At 45.1% G+C, this 17126-nt stretch overlaps 1 protein-coding gene across 2 annotated transcripts in view; it reads left to right on the forward strand.

The window, feature by feature from the left end:
• The window catches only part of Atp9b (ATPase phospholipid transporting 9B (putative)), a 194445-nt gene that overhangs the window by 149827 nt on the left and 27492 nt on the right, over positions 1-17126 (forward strand). For both annotated transcript variants that reach the window (XM_042668321.1, XM_042668322.1), the window contains exons 16-20: positions 6967-7128; positions 7847-7939; positions 10748-10831; positions 11350-11520; positions 15492-15590. In XM_042668321.1, the coding sequence (XP_042524255.1) occupies positions 6967-7128; positions 7847-7939; positions 10748-10831; positions 11350-11520; positions 15492-15590 (609 nt within the window). The remainder of the gene's footprint in view (positions 1-6966; positions 7129-7846; positions 7940-10747; positions 10832-11349; positions 11521-15491; positions 15591-17126) is intronic.

Consider the following 17126-nt stretch of genomic DNA (forward strand, 5'->3'; position numbering starts at 1 on the left):
AGGAAAACGGAATCAGACTGTGGATGCCACTACAACTCTCTTTGCTTTCATTGCTGTATTTACTGTTCCTCGATGCAAGTTATATGTAAGAGTCTTCTCAAAGAATAGTACAGCTATTTTCAAATCACTAGAAAAATCTTTGAGGGGTTTCCTTCACTACTCAGCCTCCCACTGCCTCCTCCCCAGACCATGAGATAGGACTTCCGAGCTCCAGACTTGTAGAGCTGCTGGCCACAGGTGTCAGCTGTCCTCAGTGGGGCACCTAGTCTTGTTTGCCTGAATGAACACACAGGTAGGAATTAACAGCAGATGCAGTGAAGGTGCTGCAGTATTTTAAAGAACTCTGCCCAACACTAAGCAAGTTACTTCTGGATAGTAAGCATCTGTCTTTTGAAAATCTTGACCATTACTTTTTTTTTTTAATCAGAGTTGGCTTTATAGAGAGAATCCTCGGGATGATTGCTGATTTAAACAGTTGGATGATAACTGGGCACTGGCTCACGCCTGTAATCCTAGCTACTCAGGAGATCTTAGGATTGTGGTTCAAAGCTAGCCCAGGCAGGAAAGTCTGTGAGACTTTTAGGAAACTGGAAATGGCATTGTGGCTCAAAAGTGGTAGAGTGCTAGCCTTGAGCAAAAAGAGCTCAGGGACAGCACCCAAGCCCTGAGTTTTAAGCTCTACAACTGGCCCCCCACTCCCCAAAAAAGGATAGAAAACTGGATTGGGTATAAACTGATTTTTGTTATAAGCTGCTGGTTCCAAAGGGCTGTGAAACCAAGCATAAGCTAAATAATAAACAGATGTGAGTCACCAAATATAGAAAGCCTCCGTCCTGACTGCAGTGGGGCACCAGGAGATGATAGGGTATTCGTGGAAAGATGCAATTTACAGGTCACAATGTAATAGTAACCTTTCACTATGTAAATTGAAAATTAACCTTGGAGTATTAGATCATTTGCAGCTTATAAAGAAGTTGTATTGGGAAAAACCACGGCAAGTTTCACTTTGATCCTGGGTTGGAAATGGCAGAAATGTGTTCTGCTCCCCTCTAGACAGAGATCAGCTATGCTGACATCCACATGTCTTCTTCAGTACTGTAATTTGGAGCATGTAGCTGACTCTAAATTATAGTACTGGATCACTGGTAGATGATTTTAGGCTCATAGTGTATTAGTCTCTTATAACACCCTGGAGACTAGAGAAGAGTTCTAATTCCAGCTCCTCTGTGACACACTGTTAAGCATGTAGCACGTAGTCCTCATAAGTACCAGACCACCTGTGCTGAGGTGGTAGCAACCTTAAAACTTGGAGTACATACAGCCAGCTTCATATTCTCATATCTCAAAGGCACACACTTCTGCGTAGTCAGTGAGTCACACATGCAGTGTTCTAGCCCTCACATCCCTCTTCTTCATGATTGTTCTTACAAGTAGAAAATGTCTACACTTCACTTTCTCTCAGGTTTTGATAAGCATAAGGCATTCCATTTGTTACTGTTTGTGTGTTTTCTTCTAGGAGGAAGGCAAGAGATCTTTCAGAGACCATCAAAACGAATATAAGTCCAAAGGTTCATTCCAAGTATTTTTCACAAAATGGAAAGGCAACCATTACATGTTCAGAATGGTGACCTCAAGTTTATGAGTCAAATTCTGGCTGTCTTCCAGAGTGTGTGCACCCTTAAACTACAGCAGAGCGGTTGAAGGTCGTCAGATGTGGTCTGGCTTAGTTGGAATGCAGATCCAAGATCAAGACCTTGTATTTATTTTTGCTTGATGTTCTGCTGTATCTCTTTAAATTCCATATTCTAACTTGTTGAGTGCATTTCCCAATTTGATAAGAAGTTTTAAATAGTGAGGTATTATCTATGTAAGGACACATTTTAATTCTCCAGTTATAGATAACTCAGAGAACATGTTGTGTGGTCAGTTTTCCTAGACTCATTTTTGGTTTTTTTAGCTGTTGTGTGATTTTTTTTTTTTTTTTTTTTTGTGAAAATACTGTACAGAGGAGTTACAATTACATGAGCAAGGTAATGAGTACATTTCGTTGCCATCTTCTTTGTTATCCCTTCCCATCTCCCGTTTCTCCTACCCCCCCCCCTTCCCGCACCCAAGTTGTAAAGTTCATTTTGGACCCATTGCCACAAAAAGATGTACTAGACTATAATTTTTAAGCCAGTACACACACACACACACACACACACACACACACACACCTCTCTCTCCTCTCTCTCTCTCTCTCTCCCTCTCTCTCTCTCTCTCTCCCTCTCTCCTTCTCTCCCTCTCTCCCTCTCTCTCTCTCTCTCTATCCCCATCCCCATCCCCGTGCCCAAGTTGTAAAGTTAGTTTTGGACCCATTGCAACAATGTGATGTACTAGACTATAATTTTTTTTTTTTTTTTTTTTTTGGTCATGGGGCTTGAACTCTGGGCCTGGGCACTGTCCCTCAGCTCTTCAGCTCAAGGCGAGCACTCTACCACTTGAGCTACAGCGCCACTTCCGGTTTTCTGGTGGTTTATTGGAGATAGGAGTCTCAAGGTCTCTCCTGCCCGGGCTGGCTTTGAACCGCGATCCTCAGATCTCAGCCTCCTGAGTAGCTAGGATTACAGGCGTGATCCACCAGCGCCCTGCCTAGACTATAATTTTTAAGCCAGTACTGTGATGTGTGGCTGTACTGTCCCATGGCCCGTAGCCTGGAGTATGTGCAGATGCTGGGTAGGTACGTCTGGGTGCTCTGGCCTTACCTTCAGCGCTAGGGAAGAAGATCACTGGGTTTCTAAATATGAAAGCTAATTATTTCACAGTGTTGTTCATGACAAGATAATTATTCTTGACTTGGCATTCTGATACCTGATAGCTACAGTTTTATTTATTAATTTAAATGAAATTTGTATTTTGAAATAAGTTTGGGATGAAGAGAAATTCAGGTGCTGTACACGGTTACTGCTGCTTGAAAAAGCAGATGTTTGAATTGTGTCCAGCAAGTAGGATTGCGGAATAAGCCAGTGGGGAGCAGGACCAGAGACAGCACAGAGGCTGATGAGGTGGCAGTGGAGATGCCCGCACTCTGCCCCTCGGTGGAGCACAGCTTGTGAGGGTTTCTGGTTCTGATTGGAGGCTTGGGTCACGTGGTGGGTGAAGGCCTCTCTTATGTAGATCAGGGCTAGTTGTTTACTGCTCTGAAACTGCAAACAACACTTCATTTCACTTTCTGAGCACAGAGGAAGGACGTCGGTTGAGGAAAGTTGTCTGAGTCCTTATCCCTTATTCCTTCTTTTAAAGAAATACATTTCTGATTTTGTAACAAATGAAAATGTCAGGTCATTATAATTCCATTTTCAATTATGGTATTCTAGAACTGTTTTAGGTCACTTAGAGACAAACTGCAGTATGCCAACTTCTTTTTAAGTATCTGAAAATTATACGTATAGGGGCTGGGAAGATGGCTCAGTGGTAGAGCGCTTGCCTTGCATGCATGAGGCCCTGGGTTCGATTCCTCAGCACCACATAAGCAAAAAGAAAAAAGCGGAAGTGGCACTGTGGCTCAAGTGGTAGAGCGCTAGCCTTGAGCTGAAGAGCTAAGGGACAATGCCCAGGCCCAGAGTTCAGGCCCCGTGACCAGACCCCCCCAAAAAAAATTATACATATAATTTGTAACTGTACTAACTTTAAACTGCCCATTCTAAAACAATCCCCACACTTACTGGAGTCTTCTTTACAAGACCCTGAGAGCTGTTTAGGAAGTGAAAGCCCGTAGGGAGCCGGTGTGGCGTGTGAGGTGTACACTGAGGATCGCGCCATTAGTAGCCTAGAGAAGGAAGCAGTGAGCTTCCTGGCCTGCCCATGGCATGGCCATAGCCCTGGACACCAGGCCCCACCTGTAGCCTGAATGCCCTGGGAAGACAGGAGCTGTGCCCCAAGGTGCCACTCACCACACACGCTGGGGACTCTTAGCGTTTAAAGTGAGAAAACAGCTATCTAGCCAAGATTCTGCAAGTCTTCTAGAAGCATTCTGCCCCTGAGTTTATGGCTAGGTACTTAGAAAACTGACTTTAAAAGTGAATGCTGCTCTGTCTAGGAGAACATGCAAAAGTGGCATCTATAGCAGGGTACACTCAGTGACAACTAGAAAGTGCTGGACATCCCACCAGGAGTCTACAGGGCTTTCTGTTTTTCTTGCAGGGGCCTGAATGGTGTCCCCAGTCATGGTCTTGGTACAGGTGAAGAAACAGAGTTGAGTACGGCTCCTTGCAGCCATATCCTACCCAACTGACCAGGCTCTGAGCCAGAGCTGCTGGGAATTTTGTACAGTCTCCCTAAGGGCATATACTTACCCTCATGCGAATTTCACAATGCAGTAAGATTGAGCTCACAATAGCTAGATAGAATTTAATTAGATTGAATTTACAATGTCCTTGAAATGGTTTGGATTACCGAAACCCAGGATAAAATATGAGTGTATAGATGGCGGTGAAACTTGAAGCAAAGATGAGCTCACCTGCTCACCTTAGAAAGGAAGGCTCTGCACTGACAGGCAAGCCAGTTCCTGGGAACGTCATATTCCTGGCAAGTGACAGATCCAGCCTCAGGACACCACGGAAGGAGGTTTGGATCTTGCTAGGCTGTGGTGACTTACACAGTCCCTGGTTCCCTGTGGGAGCTTTTTTTTTTTTTTGATCATGGGGCCTGGGCGCTGTCCCTCAGCTCTTCAGCTTGAGGCAAGGGCTCTACCACTTGAGCCACAGCTCCACTTCCAATTTTGTGTGTGGTTTATTGGAGATAAGAGTCTCATAGACTTCCCTGCCTCTGCTGGCTTTGGACCATGATCCTCATATGGTGCTCAGCCTCCTGAGTAGCTAGGAATTACAGGCGTGAGCCACTGGCGCCCAGCTTCTGTGGGTAGGTCACATAGGCACCTTGAGTGATGTTCTTTTACCTGATATTATTATATCATGTTGTAACTAATGACCTGGAATGAAGTATCTTTTAAAAACCTTTTTTCCCAGAAAATGCTTATTGTCTTAAAATGTTACTAACTTAAAAATTATTCCAAAGAAGTAAGAATGGCAAATAAACACATGAGGAAATGCTCAACATCCCTGGCCATAAAGGAAATACAAATCAAAACAACTTTGAGCCAGGTACTGGTGGCCCACGCCTATAATCCTAGCTACTCAGGAGCTGAGATCTGAAGATCTCAGTTGCACGCCAGCCTAGACAAAAAAGTCCATGAGACTCCTATCTCCAATAAACTACAGAAAGAGCTGGAAGTGGCGCTGTGGCTCAAGTGTTAGAGTACTAGCCTTGAGCACAAAGAAGCTCAGGGACAGTGCCCTGGCCCTGAGTTTAAACCCCAGGATCAAAAGAGAAAAAAAAAAAGAAGGAAGGAAGGAGGAGAGGGAGGAAGGGAGGAGGGAGAAAATTGAGATTCCATCTCACCACAGTTAGATTGGCCAACATCAATAATTCAAACAACAGCAAATGCTGGGGTGATGTGGGGAGGAAAAAAAAAAAAAAACTTTTGAACTGCTGGTGGAAATGTAAACAAGAACAACCATACAGTTTGGAAGTTTCTGAAGAAACTAAACATAGAGCTACCCCCAGTGACTAAGCCATACCACTCTTGATCATCTACCCAAAACATCACTAGTCAGGATACAATAAAGACACACCTCCATATTGCACTTTTCACAATAGTCAAGTTATGGAAACAGTCTAGATGCCCTACAGTAGATGAGTGGATCCAAAAAATGTGGTACCTATACACAATGAACTTTTATACAGTCATTAGCATAATATTTCCAGGGAAATGGATGGACCTAGAACAAACCAGGGTAAGTGAGGTAAGCCAAGCTCAGAGAGACAAACGGCACATGTTTTCTCTCATGTGGAAGCTAAATAGAAAGTAGAACTGGATGTGATAACCTGTTTAGATATGATAATGGATATGATAACCTGTACAGAACTGTATAGACCTGTAGGCATTCACACACAGACCATACTCTTATGGGGAGAATCCAAAGGTGTATCTCCTCTGAACATTTGAAATACTGTTTATCAAAATGAATTCCTAGAAATGGAAACGTTTTTTTGTTAGTGGTGGTCATGAAGGTGTTGTTTTTGATTTGGCTTCTTTGGAGGGAGGACGTGGGGCCGTGATGGTGGGCGGGTGAATGAGCACAGTCATGGTGGTCAGTAGACACTGTGGAACATGAGTGATGTAACTTGTGGGCAGGGAGATGGATTGTCCAAAATGACTTGAATCACTAGCTGAGTCATGAAATGGTAACCCCTCTGCACAACACCTTAATAATAACAATGCAGCTACATTTTAAAATAAAAGTAAGTTATTCCTTCACTAATGATTAAGTTTCAATAACAAATGTAAATAAGAGTAGTTCCTATTTCTTTGAGTATCTGTATTGCCAGGGAATTGGCTTACATCATCTCAGCTTTTAAGTGTGTTTTCCATTTCACAGAAGAGGAAAAGCAAATCTTGGCAAAATCAATAGCTAGACACCAAGTTGCTGTTGTCAGACTCACAGCTCAGTGCTCAGAGCATAGCTGGATGTCTCTTTTGCTATCTTGTCTCCTTTATATTTGCAGCTATTTTGTGTAGGTACATTAATGTAATGTCGATTAGTCAAACACTAATTTATCTCTTAGGTTAGGAAAAATGTCAGGATAACAGATTCAAACTGTTGGCCTTTGACAGAACCTGTAGAATCCTGGAGTATAAACTGACGAGTGTAGGCTTCTGTGTGGATAGTGTGTGCTCCCTTCCTGGGATTAGCCTTCTGGTTCTGGGGAAATAGGCAACAGAAGGTCTAAGGCTCTATGCTTCTGTGTCCACCACACCTTGACGAGTTCTCTGTGTACTGGTGCGCTGTGTGACTGGATCCCCCCCCCCCCCCCCCCGCCCCCATGTCCTAGGACATCAGGCCTCATGCACTGTGGTCTCCTCAGGTCGCGCTGGTACGCTGGACAGAGAGTGTCGGGCTCACTCTCATCAGCAGGGACCTCACCTCTGTGCAGCTGAAGACACCTGGTGGCCAAGTCCTGACCTACTGCATCCTTCAGGTGTTCCCCTTCACCTCTGAGAGCAAGCGGATGGGCATCATTGTCAGGGTAGGCCTCCCGGACCATGTCAGTCAGGTCCTGCTCAGCCTGTTCACGTAGGAAAAAAAAAGGTACTCAATTGGAGATAAGAGTCTCACAGGCTTTCACAGGCATGTGAAGGAAAGGAAAAGCTAGTTCTTACTGCATGATGAATTTGTACATGGAGCATTTCACTGGGACTTAGATTTGAATGAAATGATAAGAACTCTTGAGGGAAAATGAAATTATATGAAACCCTAAAAGAAAAGGGTTTTGAACCTGGTGCTGGTGGTTCACGCCTATAATCCTAGCTACTTAGGAAGCTGAGATCTGAGGATCACGGTTCAAAGCCAACCCAGGCAGGAAAGTCTATGAGATTTTTATCTCCAGTTAAGCACCAGAAAACTGGAAGTGGGGTATGGCTCAACTGGTAGAGCACTCACCTTGAGCTGAAGAGCTCAGGGACAGCACCTAGGCCCAGAGTTCAAGCCCCATGAACAGCAAAAAAAAAAATCTTAAGGAAAGCACTCCAGGAGCAGCACACACACACATGCACACACACAAAGCATAGGAGTACACTGATCTTTATTATTATTATTATGCCATTCATACAGAAAAATATTCAAGTTACAGCAGAAGCTACTCCCCAGGAATCCCTTTTTCCAGTTCCTTTTCTATTAGGCCAGCAGTTGCTTGTACGGAATGATGCAGCCCAGCTGGTCCTGTGTCTGTTTTCCCTCCACCACAGGACGAGTCCTCAGCAGAAATCACTTTTTATATGAAAGGTGCTGATGTTGCCATGTCCACCATTGTCCAGTACAACGATTGGCTAGAGGAGGAGGTGAGTGAGTTTTCTCGGCATTGTGCCAGATGTTTCACGAAATGTACTGAAGAGTGACAAAGTAGCATTTTCCCCCATTTGTATATACTAGTATCTCTGGAGTAAGTTAAGTCATTGAAATTTAATATCAGAAACTGATAGGTTATCTGGGTGCATTATTTTCCACTAAATTATGTTAAGTACTTAATAGTTCTTTTCATAAAGTAGGAAGTTTTAGTTAATTATAAACAGTTTGCTTCCTACAGAAATAACTGCCACTTTTCATGGCTGAATGTGTATGTCTGTATTTTATTAATACTGAAATAGCATTATCCATCATTCACTAGAGAATTCTACAATAAAACTACATGCATAAATAACCAAAGTTATACTTTACTTTCATATTGGTTTTGTAAACCCAATTAAAAACATTTTTAAGGTTTTAATTCAGGGCTGGGACGGTGGCTCAGTGGTAGAGTGCTTGCCTTGCATGCATGAGGTCCTGGGTTCGATGCCTCACCACCACATAAACAGAAGAATTCGGAAGTGGCACTGTGGCTCAAGTGGTCGAGCGCTAGCCATGAGCTGAAGAGCTCAGAGATAGCACCCAGACCAAGAGTTCAAGCCCCACGACTGACCCCCCCCCCCAAAAAAAAGATTTTAATTCAAATATTAATCTAATAGTAATTTTTTTCTTTTTAGATCTAGAAATGTGGTACAAATACAAGCATTCCCTATATTAAGTACTCCCTAAATGAATGTGATTTCTGTTCAGCCTCGGGAGAGTCTATTTATTGTTGAGTTTTTGTGTCGATAGTTAGACTTAAGAATAAAAGTAAGCTCAGTTGTCATTGTAAACAGGTGCCCGAGTTACTACTGTGCTCTGAGCTCTGTCTCACCTTAGGCCTCAGTGATAACCTGTCAGCACGGTGACCACGCTTGTTCAGGATGATGTCGCATTAGAGTCAATACCACCCTCCAGGCGTTTTGAATTCATCAGAGACAGGAATGGTCACAATGACATGGAATTAATTATAAAATACTGGTTTAATTTATTTATCTTTATGAGGTCAAATCAATAAACAGACAGATAATGTCAGATTGTTTTCACAAAGATAGCTTCATTAAAAATCCTATGTATACGTATTTTCTCAGCTTTCTATTATTTTCCTTTCGTAGATAACCCTTCTGACCCTTCACCGGTGTCTTTGTTATGATGCTGTCATAGACTTTATTAAAAAGCGTAGCAAGGCAGGTGTAGGAGAACCACTTAGACGGTTGTTCACGTGTGTTCCTGCAGGTTTCCTAAAACCTGGCCCGTGTCTGTGAAGAGGCAGGGGTCCGCCCTGTAGGGATGTGTGGTAACATTTCAAGTGAAGGTCATGTGTTCAGCAGTGGAATGGGTCTCACTGGACAGTGCAAGTTAGATCTTGTAACAGGTTTCCAACGGCCCCAAGCAGGTTTACCCCAGTCTACAACCAGCCCTGTGCCAGAGGTAGCCTGTGCCTTCACACCATCGCTCCCCTAAACTGTTGAGCTTTGCTTCTCTGTCATCACTACAATGCATTCCCTTACTATGAATGTGATTAGCATTTTTCTTTCACACACCTACCAAACTCACTTCTGTTTTCTTCCCACATGAATCAAGGCTCATCAGACTTGATTCTTCCTTCCCTGCCTAGTTAGTCCTGAACCACATAGCCAGGTGCATGGGGCTCAGGGTCTGTCTGGGTCCCCCATGCCTCACCCCCAGTCTCTGCCCATACAAGGGTAGTGATGATCCCATATCACATGAGCAGCCTGATTCCACAGACAGCAAAATACAGCAACAAGAGCAAAGTTGTGTGGCTCTTACTTTCTGCCAGACTCTGGTATTAGACAGCACACAAACCTGGTCCCTAAACAGCCCTGTTGGGGCAGTTTCTTGGTAAGTCTGGGGCAACAAGTTAAGTGTTTTCCTCTGTAGGGGAATATAACTACATGCCAGCATGGTTCTCACATCCTCCATATTAGCTCACTGATCTACAGCCTGTGCCACCCCTTCTACTTCCTGATCTGTATATCCACAGACCTTCCACCCTCTCCTGTGCCCCACGGAGACCTTGCACCCCACCTAGCCGTCCTCACCCATGCGGCTTCCAGGAGGCTTCCACCGCCACCTTCTTCCGCCTCATAAGCAATCCTGTCTCCTCACAGCTGCATCCCCCGGAAGGCATTTGCCAGCCCCGCCAGGCCTCTTTCCTGCCCAGCTACTTTCAGTTTCCTTACTTTATCCACATTCACAACTTGTTGTCGCTCTCTGAAGCCAAGCTTGTTGTGTGCTAGGCAGGTACAGCTGTCCCAGCTCCAGAGAGTCAAGATGGCAAGATGGCCATATTTCTGGAACAGCACTCTGCTAAAGGTTTGTCTAACCGCTGTGTGCTGTGTGCTTTGCCTATGAATCCTTTTTTTCATTAATTTGTTATTGTTATCAAGTTGATATACAGTTGCGTAGGTCAGGTAAAGTTCTTTTTGGACAGTGTCACCCATTCCATCACTCTCTGTTTTTCCCTCTTCTCCTGCCCCACAAGTTGTATAGTTCATTTTCCACGTAGTGCCCAGTGAGCCCCGCGACTGTGTTTGCTCGCCCTTCGTCCCTCCGTCTCTGTGCTGGGTCTCCTCCTCGAGGAGAGGTGACATGCAGCTGTGTTGTGCGGTCTGTTGTCTGGTGGAGCCCAGGGGCCTCTGGGGAGATGAGGACAGGACAGCAGTGCTTGATAGGACTTGAAACTCCACCAGCGTCTCCTCGTTTTGTGGGAATAAAGGATGACTTGGTCCTTCCTCTTTCAGTGTGGGAACATGGCACGGGAGGGGCTTCGCACCCTTGTGGTGGCAAAAAGGACACTAACAGAAGAGCAGTATCAGGACTTTGAGGTAAGCAGCTTCCGTCAGCCATTCTCAGACTCACTTTCCCCACACAGAAGTGTGTCCTTCTAGTCCACCCTGCAGTGGTGGGGCTGCTGCCGCTGCTGCCACATGCAACTCCGTGGCCCCGCCCACTCCAGTTCCAGGGAAGGGAGTGTGTGTGTGTAGAAACCACGGGTTTTCATGTCCTTTGTGTGGGCCAAGCATCCTTCTCTCCTCAACATGCTTAGAGCAGAAATGGTTCACACTTGTCTGGTACATAGATTGGGGGATATTTTCATAGACTAGTTTAGCACCCCTAGCCTCAAAATCCGAAATCTGAAATGCCCCAAATTATGAGACTTTTAGAGTTTCACGCCAGTGCGCCTAACATTGGAGCATTACAGATTTTCAGATGTAGTGATATTCAACCTGCATTGTGAATTGCCACCCAGGAAATGATTGTGCGCGCCCAGCAGAGCACATGCACAGTACATCCCTCTGTCCTAGAGCTGACACCATCCTCACGGTGTCTCCCTTCCCCCTAGAGCCGATACAGTCAAGCCAAACTGAGCATCCACGATCGGGCGCTGAAGGTGGCTGCGGTGGTGGAAAGCCTGGAGAGGGAGATGGAGCTGCTCTGCCTCACTGGGGTGGAGGACCAGCTGCAGGCCGATGTCAGACCCACGTTGGAGATGCTGCGGAACGCTGGAATCAAGGTAGTGCCTGGTGCTCCACCCTCAGAGCTGCAACCACTTGTTCTCAGGACACTCCCGTGAGATGGGAAGCTGAACAGAGCTTCGTAAGTGAAGCTGCATCCTACTCCCCACCTTCCCACCCTCTTTCCTAGTGCACCTCCAAGGGTATCCTGTGGCCCTCCTTCAGACTTCCTTCTGCCTTCCTCTCCCACCCCCTGGGCCCTGTCCGCTCAGGACAGCATTGTCCTTCTGAGGCAGGGCTCTGCTCCAGGATGCCCGCATCCCTGAGGGGAGGCCTGAGGCCTAGAGGCCCTGGCTGGTGTGCACAGGACAGCATTGTCCTTCTGAGGCAGGGCTCCAGGACGCCCGCATCCCTGAGAGGAGGCCTGAGGCCTAGAGGCCCTGGCTGGGGTGCTCAGGACAGCATTGTCCTTCTGAGGCAGGGCTCCGGGACGCCCGCATCCCTGAGGGGAGGCCTGAGGCCTAGAGGCCCTGGCTGGGGTGCTCAGGACAGCATTGTCCTTCTGAGGCAGGGCTCCAGGACGCCCGCATCCCTGAGGGGAGGCCTGAGGCCTAGAGGCCCTGGCTGGGGTGCTCAGGACAGCATTGTCCTTCTGAGGCAGGGCTCCAGGATGTCCGCATCCCTGAGGGGAGGCCTGAGGCCTAGAGGCCCTGGCTGGTGTGCTCAGGACAGCATTGTCCTTCTGAGGCAGGGCTCTGCTCCAGGACGCCCGCATCCCTGAGGGGAGGCCTGAGGCCTAGAGGCCCTGGCTGGTGTGCTCAGGACAGCATTGTCCTTCTGAGGCAGGGCTCTGCTCCAGGACGCCCGCATCCCTGAGGGGAGGCCTGAGGCCTAGAGGCCCTGGCTGGTGTGCTCAGGACAGCATTGTCCTTCTGAGGCAGGGCTCTAGGATGCCCGCATCCCTGAGGGGAGGCCTGAGGCCTAGAAGCCCTGGCTGGTGTGCTCAGGCTGTGGTTCAGCCACATGTTCTTTATTTTCTCTCAGTCTCCATCGAGGTGGAGCGTGAACGTTGTCCTGTAGCAGTCCAGGCTGACCTGTGAGCTCTTTATCCTACGTAGAGTAGGAGGACTCAGTGAGCTTCGTTCACTGCTGGATCCTGGGTGTGCAGCTTCACCTGTACCCTGGAGCTCCTGCTCATGGACAAAGGCAAATGTTAGGTCTTAAGGAAGTCAGGGTCCTGGTACGAAGCTGTAGGTATTTATAGTGATTGAGTATTAAATGGTGTCAGACTTCCATCTAAAGGACTAGACCTCATCTCTGCACCTCACAGAACTGACTAGATGCTGCTCTCAAGTGGAAGGTGAGCCAGATTTTATGTGCCTTAGTTAGCTCAGCAGTGACAGTGCTGTCTGGCCTTGCCATAGTGACTTCTGATTGTTTGGGGTGTGGTAATGCTGATTGGAATATGCTAATGACAACACAGAGTGGGAGTACTCAGATATGGAGCCCAGCACAGCTGACTGTTCCTGAGGGAATGATGAGTGTGACTGGGCTCTTCTGTCTCATGTCCCCAAAAGTGGGTCCTTCTGTACAGTAGGTAAGGAGTCTGAGTCAAGTGGTAATGAGAATATTACTGGAAAAGTTCTGCTACTGTATAACATAAATATTTCACTATGTATTAAATGCTGTTTTATTCTTTTATGGTGTAGGTATGTAAATGTGTGTATGTTCATGTCTATTCAGGTTTTTTAATTTTACTGTCAAGGTGATATACAGAGAAGTTATAGTTGCATACATAAGGTAGTGAGTACATTTCTTGTCGAGCTTGTTGCCCCCACCTCATTTTCCTCCCAGTTTCCCTCTCCCCAGCCCCTCAAGGTGTGCAGGTCCATTCCAACATGCTGTCTTGTGGGTGTCGCTGTTGCATTGGCTCCCCCCTTGTCCTTTGTCTCGCCATTTTGTTGTTCCCTGTCCCTTCCTTAATTCAGATAAATGTATATACAACCCAGGGCACCAAAATCAAATACAGTGACAACAGGGACTAAACTACAGGAAAAAAAAAACACAAAAGAAAAAATAAATCACATAGTATATTAAAAACAACAGCTAAGAATAGCTGGGCACTGGTGGCTCACACCTGTAATCCTAGCTACTCAGGAGACTGAGATCTGAGGATCATGGTTCAAAACCAGCCCGGGCAGGAACATCCATGAGACTTTTATCTCCAATAAACCACTAGAAAACCGGAAATGGCGCTGTGGCTCTAGCGGTAGAGCGCTCGCCTTGAGCTGAAGAGTGCAGGGAGAGCGCCCAGGCCCAGAGTTCAAGCCCCACGACCGACAAAAAAAAAGAATAAGCCAGCCAGGTGCCTGTGGCCCACACCTGTAACCCTAGCTACTCAGGAGGATGAGATCTGAGGATCACAGTTCAAAGCCAGCCCATGCAGTAAAATCTGTGAGATTCTTATCTCCAATAAACCACTCAGGTAATCAGAAGTAGCGCTGTAGCTCAAGTGGTAGAGCGCTTGCCTTGAGCTGAAGAGCTGAGGGACAGTGCCCAGGCCCAGAGTTCAAGCCCCATGATTGACAAAAAATTAAAAAAAGAATAAGCCAGGCTTATTTAATTTTACAAGTGAGCCTTAGTATAGGCTTGTACCTGTAATCCTAACTAATCAAGGGGCTGGGATCTACCCTTTGAAGCCAGCATGGGCAGAAATGTCTCAGATGCGAGAATCACAGTTCAAAGCAAGTCCCGGCAGGAAAGTCCATGAGACTCTTATCTCCAATAAACCACTAGAAAACCGGAAGTGGTACTGTGACTCAAGTGATAGAGTTCAAGCCCCACGCCCAACAAAAAAAAAGAAAAAGAAAAACCTCTTCTTTCCATGTTTTGGAGTTCATTTCGCTTAGCATCATCTTATATGGTCATATGTACATAGCTGTTGAGCTGTTCTGCTCATCTGCTCGGACTATCCTGGATATATACTAATTATTACAAATGAGGGAAACCTTAGGATCTATGTTTCTTTGGGTCTGGCTTACTTAATATGATTTTTTTCCAAGTCTTTCCATTTCCTTATGAATTGGGCGATGTCATTCTTTCTGATGGGAGCCTAGAATTCCATTGTGTATATACACCACATTTTCTTGATCCATTCTTCTACTGAGGGGCATCTAGGTTGGTTTAATATCTTAGCTATGGTATATTCAGTTTTTTAGTGTAAAAATAACATTATTTGACCTATTCAATATCAATAACTTTGGCTTAACTGTAGGCCATTGACACACTGGAACTCCATTTTCCACCTGTAACTCTACCAAGGTAAAACAGGCTTCTGATTCTCCCTGCTCCATGCTCTGCCTTCCAAAACCTGTGAGTTGGATGGAGGGCTGAGTACATAGTGCCTTTTGGCATCTGCAGAGATTGATGTCAGACGTTGCCCAGCAGCTGCCTGGGCCTCGCTGTGAGTTGTGAGCCCAGCTCTAAGTGGCTGTGTCCACATGTCCCACTGTTCCTGTCTGTTTTCCCCAGATAAATCAGTATGGACACTCTTTATTGCAGTATGAAATGCAAAGCAAAACTTACTGTTTTGTCCCGTTCAGGACACACTCACTGGTCTGCAGCCATCACTGCCACCCATCCTCAGAACTGTCCAGTTTTGCAAACGAAAACTGACCCTGTGGAGCATCTACTTCCCTGTTCCTCCCGGGTGCCCATCTCCCACTTTCTGTCCTTACAGTCTTGGCTTTCCTGGGTACCTCAGTTAAGTAGAGTTAGGTGGTCTTTCTGTGTCTGGGTGGTCTCACTGGCCTTCGTGGTCTTCAACGTCCACCCCTGCCCTCCGTGTATCAGGATCCCCTCCTTTTTTAAGAATGATTCGAGGTTTGCCATTTATGGATGGACAGCACTTGGTTTATCTGTGTGTCTGTGTGAACACAGATATGGGAGTATCTGTTCACAGGCAGACCCTTTTACACTGAAGAATAGTGCAGTTGTAGTGCTAAAGTTCATTGTTTAAATCCTCTCATAGATATGGATGCTAACAGGAGATAAACTGGAGACAGCTACTTGCATTGCCAAAAGTTCACATCTGGTGTCAAGAACACAGGACATTCATGTTTTCAGACCAGTAAGTATGTTTCTAAATCACTTGGACTTCGTGTTTCATCTTAAATTAAAATGTGATTTTTCTATATACAACCATAGGTATAGTTGATATGATGTATATACAGCTATTTGTTAACTATTAAATAATGTTTTTAAAAGTAGCACTGAAATTTTCTCAGAGTATAAGAGTACGTTCCAGTAATTGGTTCAGTTACATTAAATGTGGTTTTTATAGGCCTCTTTGATAGCATGAACAAACTTCAAATTGAATATTATTTGGCTTTTATGTATTAGTATTATTATTACTACTTGTTAATAGATATGCTGTAAACATTTTCTATTCAACTTACAAAAATGTGTATGCACTTGTTTTTTTTGGCAACACTGGAGTCTGAACTCAGAACCTCATGCTTGCTAGACAGGCTCCCTACCTACCACTTGAGGTGTAACCATAGCCCTTCATTAGATAAGAGTCTCATGCTTTTGGCCTGAGATCAAGTCTTGGACTTGAACCACCATGTCTGGCTTGTTGGCTAACTTTTTTTCTTAAACTAGCCTTCCAATCTCTGTCTCCTGAATAGCTGGGATGGGTGTGTCTACTGTTTTTTAAGACTATATTTTGTCTTAGGTGTAAGATGAATGCAACAGTGCCAGAACCAGATCGTGGTTTTTATCTACTGGCATTCCAGATTAAACCATCTTCCTTAACTGGTGCAAAGACAGGGAGAGATAGGATCTAAAATCCTGTGCTTACTGTATGTATTAGCTCTGACTAGAGTTCCTTGAGTCTTGACTGATGGGTGAGCAGACGCCACATTTCTGTGCTGCAGGAAGGAAGCACTTGCACCTACAGCAGTGGTTATTGCAACACCATTTCCATGTAAATGTATTTATTTTAAACCATCAGAATCACTAATTAGGCCCTGAAGACTACTATTTGCAATTAAATTATTAATGCTTCTGATAAAACTTCCGATCAATTTTTGATGACTTTCAGAGTTATAGCACCACAAATTAAATTTATCACCATAAAACCTACCTATTTAAAGATGAGTCTGAAATTAATTGGACCACATGAAAATTTTAACTTATTTCAGCTCCCATAGCATTTCTTTTATACCCCATAAAATCTCCACTGAAAGAATGTCAAAAACCAGCCATTGGGCTTTTGACATCATTTCATTTTAACACAGCATTTCATTCAGTCTCCTGACCTTTTAGTATTCCAACTCAGTCATTCTCTCTTGAACTGCTTTGTCCTTCAAAACCAAACAAAACCAGTGGAAAAAGTAGAAACCATGTTCATGTGGCAGAAGCACGTCTATTGAACTGCTTTTTATAAAAGGGTGTGTAACTAAAACCCTGTCTAACCCATGTGGTAAGAGAAACTCAACTTCCTTGGGCCCTGACATTCTGATTTACGAAGTAGAATGCTCTGGGGCTGTGGTCACAACTCCAGAGACCAATGATCCACCTACCCTGCCGATCACCTTAGTAAATCATTGTCTCACATAAAGCACAAGAAATGTCTCAGTCATTCTCTCTCAGTTATTTGTTT

This window comes from Dipodomys spectabilis, unplaced genomic scaffold (assembly GCF_019054845.1).
Source record: "Dipodomys spectabilis isolate Male_0828 unplaced genomic scaffold, ASM1905484v1 ptg000432l, whole genome shotgun sequence".
NCBI lineage: Eukaryota > Metazoa > Chordata > Mammalia > Rodentia > Heteromyidae > Dipodomys > Dipodomys spectabilis.